The sequence below is a fragment of the Lissotriton vulgaris genome, chromosome 3_1 (genome assembly GCF_964263255.1).
Source record: "Lissotriton vulgaris chromosome 3_1, aLisVul1.2, whole genome shotgun sequence".
NCBI classification, from domain to species: Eukaryota; Metazoa; Chordata; class Amphibia; order Caudata; family Salamandridae; genus Lissotriton; species Lissotriton vulgaris.
This window is the reverse complement of record NC_141689.1, coordinates 871,410,880-871,430,892: the sequence shown is the minus strand read 5'-3', so window position 1 is coordinate 871,430,892 and position 20,013 is coordinate 871,410,880. Positions and strand designations below refer to the sequence as shown.

The window sequence follows — 20,013 nt, the reverse complement described above, 5'->3', positions numbered from 1 at the left end:
AAGAAATGGTTTGAATTTGGTAGTCTTATGGTGAGGTAGAATGGTCTACGCGTTTCGAACCCTTTATAATTTATGGGGTTCTCATCAGGACCTCATGGCTTGTATGAGAACTTCTACTCTGAATAGACACCCGGACGTTGGCCGAATGCACACCGGCGAGGGGCAAACAAATAATTTTTAGGACGTGCTTATTTGGTTTCTCTAAGGGGATGTGGCAATTCTCAAATCAATTGAGTCATGGGCCTTCAAATAAAGCCGCAGTCGGTCCTCTGTATTGGAGTCCGCGAGACACAATCCGGATTGCCACACCCCCTTTGAGAAACCAAATAGGCACGTCCTAAAAATAATTTGTTTGCCCCTCGCCGTTGTGCATTCGGCCAACGTCCGGGTGTCTATTCAGAGTATAAGTTCTCATACAAGCCATGAGGTCCTGATGAGAACCCCATAAATTATTAAGGGTTCGAAACGCGTAGACCATTCTACCTCACCATAAGACTACCAAATTCAAACCATTTCTTTGTTGAAACTACAAAAATAAGTTCATTTGCTTTTTCACAGCTGTTGTCTATGGTGCCCTTCTTTGTTCCCCATTTATTTGTAAGCAAAGAACTAATTTGTGACATAACTGTACATATAGTTGTGAGTGTGTGTTGTGTATGAGAAAATGAGTTATGAGTGTAAATGTTGATCAACTTGGTATGTTAGGATGTTTTTTCATTTATTCTGCCATTAATTGTTGTGCTATTAATGTCTGTTTTAAGAAAATGTCATTTTTATGAATAGTGGTCCTTGTGTTGTTTGTGTTCGACATTGTATTGAGTTTTTGGTGAACTTTGAAACAACTAATTCTTTCTAAAAATTCATTTCATAAATAAAAAAAGATTTAATCTGTGAACTGTGTCACTGCCCCGCACTTAGTTTTATTCTTTGCGCACAGGAAACTTATTTGAAATAGAGGTTGCAGTACTGGCTTTCTGGTTGTTTAGTAGTATTGATGAGGCTTGGCCTTACTGTGGGAAGCCCACAAACAGTGTTGTTTTTTCAATGTAACTAGATTTTACAAACCAGCGCTAGGCAACCCTGATGTTAGACTCCACATCCCACTCCAGAGACCCATTCATTCCATATGACACCCCTGGACAGAGAGTTAACAAGAATTGAGGTTTTTGGGAAGCAAATGTTTTCATCAGCCAGCTTTGCATTAATGATGGTCAGTGTCCGTTGTCTGCTTGGGCAATATACACAAGCCTTCTGGTATATAGCCAGCGAGATGTTGCCTGCAGTCCCTGTAGATTTTTGTACCTCCTGGGCTTAAACCATTCAGGATTGTCAGTATGAGACCAGACACGTTATGCGGATTGGCCTGGATACTATCAAATGCTTGGACAGGGTAATCTGTCCTAGTGTGGTTCTCCGTCGCCATGCTTGGATGTGGTCTACAGGCTTTTCTCTGGATGTACAAGCTTCACTTATGGATATGCCCTTTGACAGATCTCACCTGTTTGGTGAGAATGCAGATGCTCTCTTCCCTGGAACACTTCAAGGAGTGAAAGGCCATGACACGTTCTTTGAGTCTCTCACCTCCTGCCACTTTCCACATTAATGTGTTTTTAAAATACAGTGGGACACAGTCCTGCGTCCAGCAAGGTACATATAAAATGAAAACAAAACAAGAGCTCAGGCAGAACAATTGCTTGTGTGTCATACATTAGATAGAACAAGCAAAAATGAACAAAAACACTGTTACGCAAAAACAATAACAAATTAAATTGTGTTTATGGTGTACAGAGAGCCAACAACGTTTTGATCGCATGAGAGCAATAGTGGGATCATCATCGTGACTTTATTTTACATGCCTAAGTGAAAATTGCCTGTAAACCAATAGTGGAAAAAGTGGAAAACGGGAGTAAGTAAACAATAAAGAGATCAATACACATAAGTTGAGAAATCATCCAAACAACATGGAGCTAGAAGTTGCAGGTGAGCCAGTGGTGTAGTACCTTAATGAGGACTGTGGAGGAAGATGCACTGGTCTGTGAAAAGGTGGAGACAAAGCAATGGTAAACAATGACCATGAACATACGGCAAGTACCATATGTGGCTCTGATTGTCACTTTGAGGAGGGAACGAGACTCAATGTGGAGCAATGTGGTGCCGCCTAGTGGTGTTCTGGAGCACTGCTGTGAAAGTATCTAGATCCAGCCGGGTGCCTGGGGATATTCTCAAGTTAAAGTAATTACAGTTAGATAAATACCACAAGAAAGAGCATTACCGAAGGTAAGTAACTTGTTCATTGGGCTCATACCCTCACATGTCTGATCCTCCTTAGCTCCCTATGCTCCCAGTGAAAAATCATGGTTGCCTCCATCCCCTGTGTGTCTAAGCCTTCTTTACCCTCCGTGCCTGAACTTTTCTTTTTGTGTTCTGTCATCCTCTCCAACTGCTTGTCTGCTTTTTTTTTTTTAATGACCTACCCCTGCCCCCCCTGCGTATCTGGTACAGCCTGACCCTTGACCCAATCGTGTGTTTTATTTCCTCTTTTACCCGTGTCTAGATCTCTTTATCCTTGTGGCTCTCCTCCATCATCCAGTTCTTGGTGTCGCTCTCTAACACTGTCCACGTACTGCTTACATTTCCAATTCCTAAACTCATCATGCATTCCTCGTTCCCCTCAGGCAGTCTGCATAGAATGTCCTCATGATCATTTGCCTGGCCTCAGCCACACTCGCATTGGCCCTCATTACATTTATGGTACACAAATTGCTCACTGTGAGCTAACCCTCCTACACTCCCCTCACCTAATCATTACTGCAAATGTGGATTGGCAACCATTTGTTGACAAATAATTGAGGGGTTATTTGTAGGATCAAAATGATATTGCTGCCCTTAAAGTCAAACTCTTCTTTCCTCTCTAATAATTGTAAATGAGTTACATCCGCAGTGACATTTTCATGCGCTTCTTGCTAACATGTTGCATAGAAACAAGACTTACACAAAGTCTGAGAATGTCCAGATTGTTGTCCAGTCTCTGAGCAACCAGCGCTTAGGGGTTAGCGCTGTTGACCTGTACATTTTTGGTTCCTCCCAAACATCAAAGAGTTTGCCTCGTAGTCTAGTTAGGGGACTGCAAAGAAAATTGACGCCTCCTCTCCTGGGAAGCTAATAATGCTGTCCATCAGCAGTGCAGAGTCTGTGAACCCAGGACCCAGGGCTGAAGGAAACCTGTTTAGAGGCCGAACGTGCCCTGACAGACCTCCTAGCCGCTGCTGACCTGCATCAGTAACCATGACTAGCATGACCGCACCCCGTAGGAGACACACTTCACGTGGCATGTCTATCTGTGCCTCTTAAGCAACTAGCTGGAGCCATCGTGGAGAAGGAATCCTTTGACATTGGGTGATGATATCACCCAATATTATCATTCATAGACTGAAACTTGTAACCTACGAATAAGGCCACTGCAGTACAGTGTGCGGAAGTGACCACAGCCAACATGTTGGTGCAGCATGAAAGTCTGCGCATAATGCAGACCTCTTGTTTAGGCTATAATTATTTTGTTTCTCATGAGGATAACGTTTTGGATAGATAGTATAATGAAGATAGTTGATCCGCATATATGTTTCATAGTATTGTATGTGGGGATAACTATGTAAAACAAAATTATTTTATCCACAATAGCTTTTACCCGGCCAGTAGGTGGGATGGTCCTCCTTTGTTCTCCTTGAGAGTCTTATTTGAATCAAGTGTTGTAAAGTCATTTTCTGAGCAGCAGGCCTGTTATTATTGTCACAATTCGGGGTGGGGTCGCACACATTTTTGTCCTCTGAACGGCTGAGAGCATTCCTGACTTGGGGCTTTGTACTCTGTGACCTGCCACCAAGCTCTGATTGACAGCAGGTGACCTGAACCTGAGGTCGCTACTCAATGCCGAGCTTCTCGGACATACCAGGCCTGGCCAACAGTACAAAGCATTCTGAAGGGTAACCTTTACCCTTCCAAAAGCCAGTGGAGTGCTTTTAATGGAGTGTTTCCTCAGGTATCTTTTTTTATGTTTACCTAAGGTTATGCAGTTTACATGTGCCATGACTGAGGCTGGTGAGCTGCATCTATGACAGTTTGTAGAGAGTTGGGGGCAATTTCTGACCGCGGACAGTTTGAAACGGACGCCACTGCTTCACTTTTGGGAGGTAAAGGTTAGAGCTGAATCAGTGTGAACACCCAGGTTGTTTTACTTTTTACTCGGGCTTGTGCTCTTGCAAGGGTTCTCGGCCGCCTTCATCCTGGCCTTTCCCCCTGCACTTGAGGTCCCAGTTCCGCATCCGACACATGAGGGTTTAGACCGCATTCCGTCAACCATCGACAGTCATGATCCAGGCATTTTGTGGCTCTCTGTAAAGGATTCTAGTGATGGCCAAGAGCATGAAATGCGCACAAGATCATCTGCAGAACTGCCCGGTCTTTACTAGACTGCAAACATAGCTGGAAAGGCCCCCCCTCCTCCAATGTCACAGAAACAACTTGAGAAAATGGCCCCTCCATGTACCAGAATTCTTTAGATCCACCAGCTGTGCACAATATGTTAAGGCTGGGCTGTAAGAATCAGCAAGGCTGGTGACATCTGTCCTGCCCTTGGGCCCCTTGCCAAGTGGCCTGTACAATCACATCAGCTGTTTGCATGTAATCTTATCTTGTGGGTTAATAATGGTGAATCTAATTTCCCATGCACCATTTATCATGCTTTATTAGCATTATTTTAATGAGTGAGCCTGCAGGAAAGTAGGTTAATGCCGACTCCCGTCTACATTGCTATTAATACGGTTTTCTTACAGGTCTTTTTCTTTCATTTGTGATACAAAGCAGGAGTTCAGCATCCGTGTTGCGCGCTTGTTATGCATATGCTCCAGACCCTCTATGCAAGGCGCGTTGCCTCTGCAACACTTTTGCAGTGGTGTCAACTATTTGCTGGAAAGAACTGCTGTAGAACAGATAACGTATTAATCGGTCAGAAACCGCTTCATAAAACCATTTTGATATTGGACTGACATTCATAATGCACTGGATGCATAGCTCACTTTTTGCTGTGACATTTTGCAGCGTTCACATCCATCTGTTTCAGCACAGGCACAGTATATACAAATGTATGCAAGGCATCCTGTGCATTTCTTTGCAAATCACCATTTCAGCATTGGCTTACTTGCTTGTGAGTTAGAGCCGTCGCTAAGCTTCAGCCTGGCTTTTGTTGAGACACATTTGAATTAAATGGAAATGGTTGGAGAGAGCATGCGATATAAAATAGGTCTATATTGAGATTGAACTACCCCACTTTTATGGAGGTGCCATAATTTGGTACTGTATGGAGGACAGGAGTTTCATCACCCCACTGTTCCCATACACCGGGAAATATATATTTTTGTAAAACGTTTTCTTTAAAGGACATTGGTTCAGTCAGAATGTTTCATAATGAAAAAAATCTTTTTTCATGAATATATAAACACTTTTATCTGTAATCTTTGCCTAACTCCTCTGCAATTCCCACATGTAGCTGTTGGTAAGTTTTCGATCACACTACAACTTCCAGTAATTCACTTGTCCGGAATAGGTAATGCTTGAAGAATATTCATAGTTTTAGGGAGTTACCTCCTTCAGTCCTTTAGGACTGCTTTATTTGCTTTTGTTAACACTGACGTTTTTCATCCTTGGTGGTTTACAATAAACTTGCTACACCTGTATTATACTGTACAAAGCAGTGGTCCCTTCATAAATACTTTAAAAAGAATTGCAACTAGTAGACAGAAGTAGGCTACTTTCAAGGCCAGAAGTGTTTATGAAATCATTCAAATGAATTAACATTATCTTACATGATAGAAGAGAAAGTTAAGACCTCAAACTAAAAGTGGAACTGAAAATGCTTAAACAGTACTTTATTTTAATGGGTGTAAAGAAATGTAATCAATTGAAAGACATTACAGGGTCTACATTAAAACTGTGAGGTGACTGGGCTGTCCCCTCTGGTGAAGCAACTTGAAAGGATGTCAAACCGTTATCACACATAAAAACAAACAATAATGCTCTGGCAGTATTTATGTTGTGGAATGCGGAACCCGGGATCAGTCATATTCTTTGGAGTACTAAACCACATTATCAACGCATTAATCTGTCCAAAAGTACTTTGACCTTCTGAATTATTTTTTTACTGGAGTCTTCATCAGGACATGGCCAACAGACAGTTATAGTAGCAATCCTGGAAACAAATGTGGTAACGCAACTTTGTTATCTGTGTCTAAGGACTGGTCTAAGAATGTGTTATGTGTTAGTACTTAAGTTGTTGCCCTGTCCTAAGAACAATCATAAGTGTGAATGCATTTGATTGAATCCTTAAACACATTAGGTCTGAAAGTAGTCGATTTCTCATCGCTCATACTAACCTTTTTTTTTTTAGACTCTTCAAAGGAACCTTTGTTTTTGTGCTATTATATATCCAGGTTCCTACAAATTAAGGCTGCTCCATTGTTTTGAATTAACATTTGTATAGGCACAATCTGCCACTGGTCCAACCTGACACATGGACAGGGTACTCCCCTACATCTGCCTCACATGAAAGTTGCAGACTAATGGAAAGATGCCGGAGAAACCTTTCTCTCAAGAGTCTGATTCTTTAGAGCCAACATTCACCGCTTTTGCAATACGTATAATGGATTTTTAATACTACGTTTAATATGCACCTTAATTTTAAAGAAAAAATTATTTTTCAAGAACAAATATTTTGGGTGAAAAAACTAGTTTTGCTAAAAATGTTAACTTTTGGGGATGGAATTTCTCCATTATTGTCAAGTAGATGTTTAATCTTCTAGAATGCAGCGATATTCATCATGGATAATGAATGAAAACTCAGAATGCTTTGTGTGGGCCACCTAAAACCACCTGCTTGTTTGTGTTCCTTTGTAACCTTACTGTGCATGTTTTCTTTCTCAGTATGGAAGGACACCTTTGCACCTGGCAGCAAGTAATGGGATACTGGATGTTGTGCGCTACCTCTGTCTTGTCGGTGCTAATGTGGAAGCTTTAACGTCTGTAAGTATGCTTGTTACCCCCAGCCTGTATGTTGTTTTTACACTGCTAAGCCATTTCCATCTTTATGTTCCTCAAGGGCACCAACATTTTCTGTTTGCATTGTGAAACATTAACCTGGCCAGCAGTATATTCCTGTGAATGAATACCCAATGTCGCCATAGTCTCTGCTTTCCCATCACATGTTTTTAGCCATAAATTCTGTAACCATAGAAGGCTGCCTTCTAACAATTGAGAAATGTCTTTGAAAAGGAATTGCTCCTTTAGTTTTCTGCATCAGACACTTATTGGAAGAAGAAACTAATAGGCATTTTCTAGAAAGATCAAAACGGGGACTGGCGTCGTCTCCTATGCCTGACTGGCTTTGTTTCGCTTTTTTCCTATCCTCAGGCATTACTTTTGTTAAACTGTTCGTGCATTGGTTCTTCATTGATGAAAACAGTGGGGGAGATCATATTTGCTGTGTTTTTTTACAGAGGCACATGCCGCAATACATAGCCATTAATTGGGCGTGGAAGGGGGTTGGAGGGGGGGGGGGGTAGGCTGGCTGGCTGTAACCATAACAGACTGGCTATGTGGTAGTCCCGGAACTGCGTTTGTTCCCTGCAGTCTCTGGGGACATGAAGGCAACTGAAGAAACACAAAGTAAGTATGACTGCCAGAGTGTGGTTTACTTTCTGTTGCTTGCTTCACCTTTAGCAGAAAAACAAGGGTTGTAAAGGAATTAATAGTGTAATAAGGTGTTACCTCTGTTATGTCATTGGTGGTCAAACAGTGCTAAATGTTACTTCCGCAACCACTGATCTCTTGGTGAGTAAACTCCATGCTGCAGTGGTGCCTTATCAGGTAGAGGAAAGAGGCCCCTACCAGGTACATATAAAGATCTAAACGTTCTTTATTAAAACTTTGGATTTTTTTCTTTGTAACTTTGTACATCTCCAGCTGTTCCCTTTATTCAATCCAGCTAGGATAGGATACAATAAGTCTTGAACATGTTGTTCAAAGCCCCTGATTAGCGGAAAGATTGACTTTCTTCTAAGGTTTTCTCCTGCAGACTCCCACTGAATGTTCTTGATACCAGCATCAATGTACAATCGCAGGCAATCGGGGACCCGTTGATTATTGGTAAATCTGTCATATTTGTGCATTTCTCCAACTTAGTCCTGTTCACAATGCATAATGAACACATAATAGAACATTAGAAGTACCCAGGGAAGAGATTCTTGGAGGTTCAGAAGGAATACAAAGCATTCAGCAAGGTGTGAAACCAACACTGGAGCATAACAGATCTCCATCTAAGAAGAACTAACTGCTGTGATATTTCTAGTAAGATAACGATGTTCATTGTTGCTAAACTCCTTGCCTATTTAGTTAAAACTTCACTAAACCATTTATTATTTCTAGAGAAATGTAAGATGTATGGTGGCAAAGCCCATTGCAAAATACTCCACATTTACAAACTAATTAAGCAAAGAAACAACTCACAGGCACAATCTGGGCACTCTGGTATAGGTTTCACAATAATGGGGTGGGTTGGCTGCTTTATGCCGCTGACACTGCGGGGTTAGACACGATTGCACAGAGACCCGGTTGTGGATCTAGACCCAGAGAGTGTGGATTCGGATATTTCATTTTAAACATCCTGAACTCCACATGATGGTTAGTTTCTCCTGCTGGAAAATCATGCGAGTGTTAGATATTTACTGTTATTTTAAGTTCAAGATAATTTTATTAAGTTAAAGTAATACAATAATGCAAAAGAACAGAGTAATACTAAGCATAAAAGAACTACACGCAAAATATCAATGTAGAGAAGAGCAAAAAGGGGAAATATAAAATACAGTCAGCTATGAAATATATAAGTGAGAAAAAACATCAATGACTAATATATCAGTTCATACAGGAGACTTAAATGGTCTACAATAATTCATAATATTAAATACAATTAAGGATAAAGTATAAAACTAGAATATAAGGGAAGTCACAGAGGTTTAGACACTTCTTGTTGACGTGGATTATGTGACAGAGAACGTTGGGCACTCATATCGATGAATGTTGTAACAGGAGACCACAAATCTAGACGCCTTGTTGCCATGTGTAATGGGTACACAAATGACGTGTCTAGCCTGTGATTATAACAAACAACGTACCACCATGTCTGATAAGAGAGTTTAGTAAAATCTTTCCAATTTTTGGTGATTTGTTGAAAGGCCACTGCCAATAGTAAATCAATGATAAGAAAATTAGAGTTACATCCTATCCAAATAGGGGATAAACTCCCTAAAAATATATGTGATAAAGATAGGAGGTGAGCAGAGTGGAAGATAGTATTGATTTGAGACCAGACCCTTTCCCAAAAATCCCAAATCAATGTACAATGGAAAAGCATATGACAGAGGTCAGCACGTGGTTCTGAGCCCGGCCTGCAAGTATCAGGAAGATGGAAGTGTTGTGTGTTAAGAGCTAATGGAGAAAGTAAGAGCCTATTATATATGAAAAAGAGGGTCTGTGTGGTGTTTGCAGCTCTAGAAGATTTCCTAAGTTTAACCCCTTCACTGCTGGCCGGTTTCCGCCCCTGTGCGGTAAACAAATGAACAGGGGCGGGTCATGACGAACCCCAGCCGTCATCAGCACACGAGCACTGTAGTGCATGACGGCTGGGGTTCGTCATCAGCATGGAAGGGGTTAAGCCATATATTGTCCCAAAAATCTACAGTCCAAGAAGGTTCCAACTTTGGTTTTATCTCTTGATTCAGATGGGGTATGAACATTTTTATATATGACAGATGCTTTGGAATTGCCAATAATGAGGGATCTCAATTTGTCGTTATGAGGGGTGTTTAAGACGAAGGGTGTAGAGTGTGTGAATAAGCATCTTGAACAGCTGTCAGTAAACGGGAATATTTAGTATTAAGATTAGAAGGCAAATCAAATAGGGTACGAGCCCGTGTAAAGGATATAGGATGACCGTTATCATATAATTGATGTACCCAAATCAGACCACGTTTTCTCCAGGATTCCAGGATTTCCAGAACAGAGGTTTATTATTAATCATAATAAGTTTATTATGCCATAGAGGTAGGTTGAGAAAAGAGGTTAAGGGGGGCGATCGAAAGTAGTTTGGAGGTAAATTTAATTATAGGGGAGGAGACAGATTGTGGGTTACGTGTGAATAAGAGATATTCCTGAAAGCAAAAAGGTGAAAGAAAAGATTGTTCAAGAGTAGTCCAAAGAGGACGATCAGCAGATGAGTCAGAAAGCCAGTTTGACGCTTGACGTAGTAAGAAGGATTTATGGTAAATAGGAAAATCGGGGAAGTTTGTTCCTCCTTCCATTTTTGGACGAATTAATTTTGAAATGGACATGCGTGATTTTTTGTTACTCCATAAGAAAGAAGACAAGACTGAATTAATCTTTTTAAAATATTTGGAGGGAATGGATACCGGGATTTTAGAAATGGTGTATAAAACTATGGGAGAAAGCATAATTTTTATGGTATCTAGGTGACCCCACCAAGACAGATATAAGGGATGCCATCTCGACGTCAAGGAAGGGAGCCTTTGTATACAGTCATCCAAACACCGAGATAACGTTCCGGAAATGGAAGTAGTGAAATGTAAGCCCAGATATTTAATACATTTAGGATTCCATGTGAAACCAGAAGTAGCGAAATCAGCTTTGAAAATATATTTGGTAAGGGGCAACATTTCACACTTACCTTTATTGAGTTTGTAACCAGAGACTGAGGCAAACAAGTCAACCTCCTCCAAAAAAGTGGGAAGGGAAATCTGAGGTTGTGAAAGGAACAAAGAACATCATCAGCATAAGCCGCCATCTTAATATTGGCAACTTAAAGTGAAACCATGAATGTTAACATTTTGACAGATTCGCAGCAAGAAAGGTTCCAAAGCCAAATTAAAAAGAAAAGGGGAAAGAGGGCAGCCCTGTCTAACACCTCTGCCAAGATGGAAGTATGAAGAAACTGCATTGTTAGCTGATATAGCCGCTCTTGGTTTGGAATATAAAAGAGAAATAAAGGAATAATCTTTGGGCCAAAACCGAACTATTTTAGTGTGCTAAAGAGATATGGCCACTCAACTCTATCAAAAGCCTTTCCCGCATCGAAGGCTATAGCTGCCAGTGAGTGGTTAGTATGTGAAGTTTTGGAGAGTATATAAAAAAATAGTATTATCTGTGAGAAGACTGCCTTTAACGAAACCAGATTGCTCAGATCCCAGCAAATCTGGCATATGAGATTCTAAACGTGAAGCCAAAGCTTTGGAGAAAATGTTATAATCAATGTTGACCAAGGATATGGGACGGTAATTTTTACAGTATTGGGGATCTTTGCCTTCCTTAGGAATAATACTTTGAGGGCGTCTGAAAAAGAACCATGAGATTCACCAGATTGAAAGTTCTAAGAAGTTCTTTTTGTGACAAGATTGTCTCTAGAGGGGAAAGATCAGGGTGTACATTTGGAGTACGCTGAATTTTAGAAAGAAAGTGAGACATGTTTTGATCAGAGGCAGAAGTTTCAGAAGAGTAAAGAGATTGCTACAAAAAGAAGGAATTCATTTAAAATGTCTTCATCTTTAGATTTCAATAGGTGGGTCTGATCAAAGATAGATTTTATATTCAGTTTATTTTATTTTGTTTAACCTTTAAATAATTAGCCAGTAATTTACCTGCTTTTTTCTGACCACCATAATACTTTGCGCTAGATTTTAGTAAATAGGTAGAGGCATTATTGGTGTTATCCTGATTAAATTGGAGTTTAGCTTTGATAAGGTCAGTTAAGCATTCCTTGGATTTGGAAGAATAATATGAATGTTCCAGATGTTTGGTTTTGAGTAGAAGGGCATTAGTGGTCTGTTGGGCTTTTGTTTTTTCGAGACAAAATTAATAATAAAATCTCTAGCTGAGGCTTTGGCTTTGAAGGCGTCCCAAACTACATAAAAAGGTATGTCACCCGCTTGATTAAAAAGAAAATATTCCTGAAAAAGAGGTGAAAGACGAAGTAAATAAGGAATCTAAAAGCAAATGATTATAAAAACGCCATTTGCGAGATGCGGATGGTGGCTGCAAAACATCAAGACAAATGGTTACAGGAGCGTGGTCCGATATGAGGATAGAAACAATATCTGCACCCACTAATGATTGAGTAAGATTATGTGAGAGAAAAAAGTAATCTAATCTTGATTGAGTATGATGTACTGAAGAGAAAAAAGAGTATTCTCTGAGTGTGGGGTTGCAAAATCTCCATGCGTCTATCAATTTGTGCTGTCTAATCATTTGTGCGAATGATTTGTGAGATCTATGAGGAACAAAAGGGACTGAAGAATTCCGATCAATGAATGGGTCAAAAATGTCATTGCAATCCCCTGCAAGAATAAAGTTATCATTATAATGTTGTGTAATGTGTTGAGATAGGGAAGTCCAAAAAGAAGAATCTCCAGTCATAGGTGCATAGATATTCAGTATAGAAAGTGGGACATTATCTATCAGAAGTTTTGCAAAAACCCACCTGCCTATCTGATCTGCACAATGTAAGAGTATCTTGACAGATAGGGACTTTCTAAACAAAATGAGGACACCATTGCTTTTGCCATCGACCGGGGAAAAAAGCACTTCACCCACCCAGCTTCTTTTCAACTTTGCAGATTCATCAGCTGATAGATGAGACTCCTGTATACAGGCAATATATGTTTGTAGTTTAGTTAGATGGGTTAAAACTCTGCCGCTTAATAGGGGAATGTAAACCTCTGACATTCCAAAATACAATTTTTAAAGGCATAAAATGAAAGCGAAATAGTGTTTTCAATTTTGAAATAAGCAAAGTATTAAAAACATTGAAGTGAATCCATCAATGAACCAACTGCAGACATAGTAGAGCGTTTGATAAAATAAGAGGAGAAAAAAAGGAAGAAAGAGAAAGAAATATGAAATATTGGAGCATAAAGAGCGTGCAAGAAGAGAAAGAAAAATGGTATCGTAAATAAAAGTAAATGTAAGCAATACGAGAGAAGAAAAGATGACAAAAAAGAAAGGAGAGAAAAGGAGGACAGTACAAAAGCTAAGTTATTCCACCTACATATGCTAGATGCCTCCGTTCTCAGTATTGTTTTATCAAAATGCCTCCATCTTTTTTGCCTTATTGGTTTCTGCTCTTTGTATTTTCTGATTGTATCCCTCGCGTTTGTCTTCACCCCCGCTCTTCCTCTTGATCCCCCCTTGTTGATCTATTTTCCCCATTTGCTCAGTCCCATTCCTGCAGGAATTCCTTTCAGGTCTCTAAGCGTGGAGTCTTATCGGAGGACATATTCTGGTCACCACTGACCCGGATTTTTTACACAGCCACTAAAAAACAGTCTAGTTTTCCATGCCTTTCTACACTGTGCCATAATTTGTGTAAATGTTGTTTTTTTTCTTTTTACACTGGTGTCATTTTTTAATATTTTAGTCTGTGCCAAATTGCATGGTATGTTGAACCATCCCATAAATGCACAATATACCCTGGTGTCTTCTGGCAGACAGATGCACAACTTATTTATTGCAATTATGTACCAGGCGCATGGGTGACTTCAAGGAAAAATCAATCAGTGTATTGTAAATTTCCACCAGCAATTTGCCTGGGTTTTCAAATTTTTTAGACTGTTCCGATATCCTCTTGATCTTGCATGGAAAGCTGTGAAAGTCTCCGCTTTCCACGTATGATTCTCCTTCATGAACTGCTGCAGTTTGTCTGTGGGGGCCTAAGTAGTAAATTTCCCCTTAAAACTTTATCCTTTTTTCCTCCAAAAGAAAACTGTTTATCATCATAAGGTAGCTTCTTCCACTCAGCAACTCTTCCCATTTTCTCAACAGAAAAACATACTTCATAATTAGAAAGTACCATTTCAATTATTTCAAGGGTGGAAATAGCCATGCTAAATGTTTTTGTAATGGTCTCCTAGTACAAGGGCTATCTTCCTAGCAGGTGGTGCACCTAGTTCCTTGCACCGACCAAACTTCCTACCTCCCTGAGGCAAACCTGGTCAAGCTCGAGTAGAGGAGTACTTGGCTGCTCACAAATGCAGTTTCCTGCAAAGGTGAGAGTGCCAATCCGTTCATGGCATGGGATGAACCTCCCTCCCAGGCTTTGCGCTGTGCGATGCTTACTCCAGGAGGACAGAGGCAGTCAGCAGCTACCCACCTAGCTAGCCACATGGCTACTATCCCCAAGACATGATGGCAGCCCAAAACAAACCCCTGGTGGGGCCTCTTATGTCACCAGCTCTAGGGTATGCCTAGGACCATTAATGCCGCTTATCCACCTTGGCGGGTTGGGATTCCAATTTCAGTTCCACCTGCTTGGGCCTTGTTCTCCAGGGAGGGGCTTGTCTCCCCAGAGAAGCCCCACCTAGGCCTGCACACCACATGGCTAACTAAGCCTGCAGTATAGTTTAATATTTGTTGGGATTGAAAGCTGGCATTGCTTTGGCCCCCGGCCTTTCTTGCTCCTTGGTTCTGAGGCCAGAAGGAGCTCAGTGATACGAACTCCTTAATCTTGGTCAAACCGGGGCAGGTGTGAGTCGTGCTGCATGGATTTATGCCTTCCCAGCTCAGGCTATTTTTCATAGCGAAATAAGCATAGCTCTGGAAGTTTTGAGCCCATAGGCCCGTTTTACTGATACCCACCAGGGTAAGTAAGCTCTTTGGTCGGGTGATGTTATCAACTAAGCCTCCTGCATTAGTCTGTTGTGCAGAGGGATCCTAGTTGTGGTTCAAGAGGAAGGGCATTCGCCATGCTCCAATTTGTTCCCAAAGACAGCTGGCCTGTGGTGACATCACAGCGAGGGATTGGGCTTCTTTGTCAGAATGGCAACGTCTATTAGAAGGCGACTTCCTCTGGGACTGATTTGGTCAAACTTTCCTTTTCTCAGTGGAAGGGTCCATACTCTCCTTTGATAGGGTGGCACTGAGGAGAGGACCTACTTCTGAGTATTCAGCTCTTTTAGTCCTGAAGTCTGATCCTGTCAGTGTTGGAGCTGACGCAAGTGGATATTGGAGCTGACAAGTGGAAATTGCAGCCAACTTAAGTGGAGAAATTGCTCAGCCCTGTGTCTGCACTGGAACATACCTCTCCTTTCCAGGGAAGCCAGTTAAGCCACCTCCGGTACGCCTCACAAACTCACTCTGCATCTCCAGTATCCGCTGTATTTGGACTCTGGCAAGTTGTCAAGGCTCCCTGCTCCTGTGTGTTACTTGTTTGGTGTAATTGAGGGTGAAACACAATCTAGATTTAATTTGCTTATGCGTTCTGTAGTGCAGGTACAGCGGCTTGAGAGTTGTGACCGGCCTCAATTTTTCAGACTGCTCATTAAACTGTAGACATCTTGGAGCATTTCCCCACAGAGTGCTTGTTCACTACATTTAATGAACCCGAACTGATCTCTGAAGATAGGAAACGAAAGAGCTGCAGACTTCGTGTACTTCCTTTGCTGATGGTTTCATTTTTTGGATAACATTTTATAAATATTAATTACCAGTTTATCACATAAGGCTGTGGAAAGGTCTAGTAGCTCAGGGACTTAGCTTAGAGATGTGGTTTTCTTAAAAGGTACTTTATTTGTGGAAGGATAAAAGTGAGGGTTGGAAATGCTTGAATCAGTTGGAACTTATGATAATTACTCTGGGCATCTTTCCTTACATTGGTATTAATTAGTTTATGCCAATTGAGAAAGGAATTGTACTGTCCTTACTTTTAGCCTAAGCACTCGCAGATGTCCTTTTATGTGTCCTACAGAATAGTTTCTTATATGCATATGATGTTTTTCTGCTATGGTTGACCTCAACAAAATATGCTGTTGGGTAGTAGGCTTCTTGGTACTTCCTCTTTTCTGGCAGTGACAGTGGGGTGCTGCCGAATGAAAGCTGTGTGTGCATTAAGAATATTTCACCCATGAATCACACCGTGAAATTGCATTTTCAAATTAATGTGTATGCTCTGAATTGCCTGTATAAAGTGAGCTTAGACCTATAGATCACTGCTATTCCAGTCTGCTACCCTTGGCATTATCTACTCTCATAATGTCGTCTTTTTTCTGGGATTACCATCCGAATATTTGATCATGCATCTTTATCTGGCCTGTGCGTTGTCACGATTGTCTATTTTTTCATCTCTTTTAAGACTCTGGAATTTATTATCCTGCCATCTCATTGACTGGATGTTGTCGATCTCACGTTTTAGCTATGTACGGTCATGCCTTAAGTTAACATTATTGTTATCTTATGGTATTTGACTTTTCTCCTATTTTGGGCTACTCCCTTCAAGCTTAGGCACCATTAGTTCCATAAATGTTCTGGGTTCCACTTGGGTCTGGAAGGTGTTCCACCAAGACTACCTAGTGGCATTAAACAAATGATAAATGAGCTGTAGATTGCTTTCCGATATTATCTATTTACATTCTTACATGCCCCCCTTAACTGAATCCTTTAGTTCCATATTGTCGCTTTTAATTGGATCGTCTGTCTTAAGATGTGTAACATTCTTTCTTCATTTGTTTCTCTGATTTTCAGTTATGTCTCGAATGCTCATTCGCCGCTCTCATCTGAATTTTCATCTATATGTTATATTTCTGGGTACTTTACAGCTGCTTTGCCCCCTTCCAGTGTCTCTGTTCTCTCCACTTATTGGCATCACACCCATCATGTGTTCCCTAAACTCTGCTTTCACCAAGGACAGAAATTTGGTTTCAACGTTAGCTACCCATGCCAAGATAATAATGCCCAGAGATATTTTTCAGTTTTGAGCTAAGAGACTAAGGCACTAATTTCAGGGTCAGAGTACGTTTCTTAGACCACCTTGTTTGCTCATTCCTACCTGTTTAAAATGCGCCTTGCGGTGCAGGGTCATGTGGCCCCAGGCCCTCTGCAGCAGAGCAAGTCTAAACAAGCACAGAGCAGGCCCTGCTTGCTGCCCATGTCTGTTGGGTAATGAAGTTCCAACGTCCTGCAACTAAGCAAGGGCTCAAATCCTCACCACTATGTCCTAAGAAAATGGTTAAATAGTCTCCATCTTACTCTAAAGGCATGAGCGTCCAGCTCCCCTTCTCCGTCCTTTGTTAATGTCACTTGTTATTATGGTCATAGGAAATAGAAGAAGAGTTAAGCATTTCAGAAACTTAGACAGAAAATATTGCTAGTGTTCGCAGGAAACAGAAGAAATATTATGTATTTCAATATCTTTCTGGCAGAAGAGCACTCCTACTTAACCCAATATGAAGTAAACTGGAGGGAATTAAATTACAATTTTAGCCGAGTTGGAAAAGAACTGTAAATTCCAATTTTTTTAATGACTTTATCAGTTTTTCAAGAAAAATTGCAGAGTGAAAACCAATACAAAATAGTGATCAGAGAAGAAAGGGATTTAGAGAGATACAGAATGTGAATGAACATGCAAAAACAATACAGAGGTGGGCAGAGCATTACTATCTTGGAGAGGGGTGAACACTGCTCCTTTGTGATGTGTGTAAACAATTGACTTAAACAATTGACTTAGCTTATGAATTTGACAGGGTAAACCCACCATCGATAAAGCGAGGCAGGAGAGGGTAGAGAGCCAACAGGGCCTCACCTGGAGAGAATGTCTGGGACAATCATCAGCATTTTCGTGAGCATCATCCAGCAAAAAATCCCAATGCTGACATGAAATAAAAAAAAAAATCTGACCCTGTGTGGCATTTGGAGCGTTCAACCACTGCATCATTTTATCTCCTCTGTCTCGCAATGTGATGACTGAGCGGTGACGGTTACTCCATCACTGCTTGAGCCTGTGTTGTGAAGGAACTCTGGGGTAAACTTGATGAACCTAGGACATTTATTGTTAAACACAACATAGTGGTGGTGCACCAGAGGCCAGCCAGCTTCCCAACTGGCACCAGAGATCCCCCACCGAGAAGACACACAGAGAACGTCAGGAAATTCCACAATTTTTAGGTCTAGCCTGGGCAGCGTATGCACTGCTCTGTGAGCCATGCTGTATTAGCACATGTACTTGAAGCCCGCCCACTCTCCACCCATATTTGCCATATTTGTCATTGGCTTGTGCCATTGTGCTTCGTAAATGCTGGCTTCTGATTCGTTATTAGGCTGTTAGTCGCTCCTTAGTACCTCCTTGTCTTCATTTGTAACCTCCCATGAAGAGGCCATTTTACTTCGGTTGTTACGCAGTGCGTCGTCTTTAGTCTGTAAGCACTCTTTCTTTAATGAGTTTCCCTTACTGCAGGAGGATCTCACACGCAGTTGTGATCACCAGCCTGTTTATTTAACTTGTAGCAATCGGGGAGCTCCCAGGGGCAATGCGAGACAGAAGGGGCAACTCAGCGATGCAATGCAATGGGTCTCGCATTTGCATGAGTTTAGGCTATTGCCATTGTAAATGACAATGCCTTTTATTTGTTTTAAAAACCAAAACATAAATAAAAGGCATTGTCATTTACAATGCCTATAGCTCAAACTCACGTAAATGCGAGACTTATTGCATTGCAAATGCTTGTTTAAAGATACAACAGCCTGCTTGGTAATTAAGTTATTGTCACTACTTCCTGCAAGCATGGCACCATGGCCAACTGTGGTCATAAGTGGTTTCTCTGTTTCACTCTGGGATGAGCGTTTAGCTAAAACCTCAGCTCTCCCTTTGTTGGTGCCAGACAGTTCCATTAAATACGGTGACAATTACATTTTATTGTGATCAGGGGAAACAGAAGAAAGGCTGTGTTTCAATAACTTTCTGACCGAGCAGCAACCCTACTTAACGTTGCACAACGGAAATTAGAGAATAATACATTAAAATCCCCATGAAAGTTGTAAATAAAAATCTCAATTCTATCAAAGACGAGTACAAACAAACTGCTTCTCCTGGCCCAATATGGTGCCCCGCGCATGCTCAGTCTGCTTCTTCCAGCGCTGCGAGGTGTTTGAGCTGCCTGCAGCAAAAATGCCAATGATTACTGGAGGTTGGGAGACTGAGACCTGTCAAAGCTGATAGTTAAGGCTGATGAATGTTTTCCTTGCAGTATTTATTTCCAGCTAGTTACCAAGACAAATGTAACATAATTACTGATTGTGATGGACTTGATTCATGGGTCTCTCTGAAGCCTGCCGTGCAGCCGTGGGCCACGTGCTTCCCTGTAATTTGTTTGAGCTGTTTAGTGCAAGAGAGTGCTGCACTGAACGGTATGCTACTGATATTGTTCATGAACCAGCCCGTGGCCTTCCTTGGGGCGGGTGGGGTCACCACAACAGGCACAATGTACGGTGTCTAAAAAGCACCTTTAATGGGGCAGGTCTGCACTAAGAAACCAATCCCTGGCAATGCCTTACATGCAGGGCACAAGTCCTAAAAAAAGAAGTGGGGGGACTCTCCAAGGTAGGCGTGGTCACAGGAAGTGACATCACGACAGGAAGTGACATCACAACAGGAGTGACATCACAACAGGAAGTAACATCACAACAGGAAGTGACATCACATGTAAGGCAGATCTATCATTTGCATATAATGCAAGATTTAACAATTGAAGCTGCTTGGTACTTAAGCCTGTGACTTAAGGTCCCTGTATGGAGGAATTAGCAGCCCAAATGTGGATGAAGTTTGGCGAAGGTGACATCAACACATTTTCAAAACACTACAGGAAAGTTTGACTGCAAGACTTTGTATACATTACAGGTTCCCAGAGAGGCTGCTTCCCACACTCGACAATGACTATTACACACACTAGGGCTCCATATTCACGTTATTCTATCGATGAGTGTTATATGTTATCTCCCCACCTATTGTAAACTAGCGACTCTGTATTACATAGTTTTGTCCCAGCTGCCTCTCTCTAGCTGTGGCTAGATTTATTTATTTTATTTATAAAGTTTTATATAGCGCAAACTTGATCCTGAAGGATATCAGAACGCTTT

At 41.2% G+C, this 20,013-nt stretch overlaps 1 protein-coding gene across 1 annotated transcript in view; it reads left to right on the top strand.

The window, feature by feature from the left end:
* DAPK1 (death associated protein kinase 1) overlaps positions 1–20,013 on the top strand; it is a 633,429-nt gene that overhangs the window by 467,131 nt on the left and 146,285 nt on the right. The window contains exon 18 of the mRNA XM_086961193.1: positions 6,973–7,071. Within this exon, the coding sequence (XP_086817319.1) occupies positions 6,973–7,071 (99 nt within the window). The remainder of the gene's footprint in view (positions 1–6,972; positions 7,072–20,013) is intronic.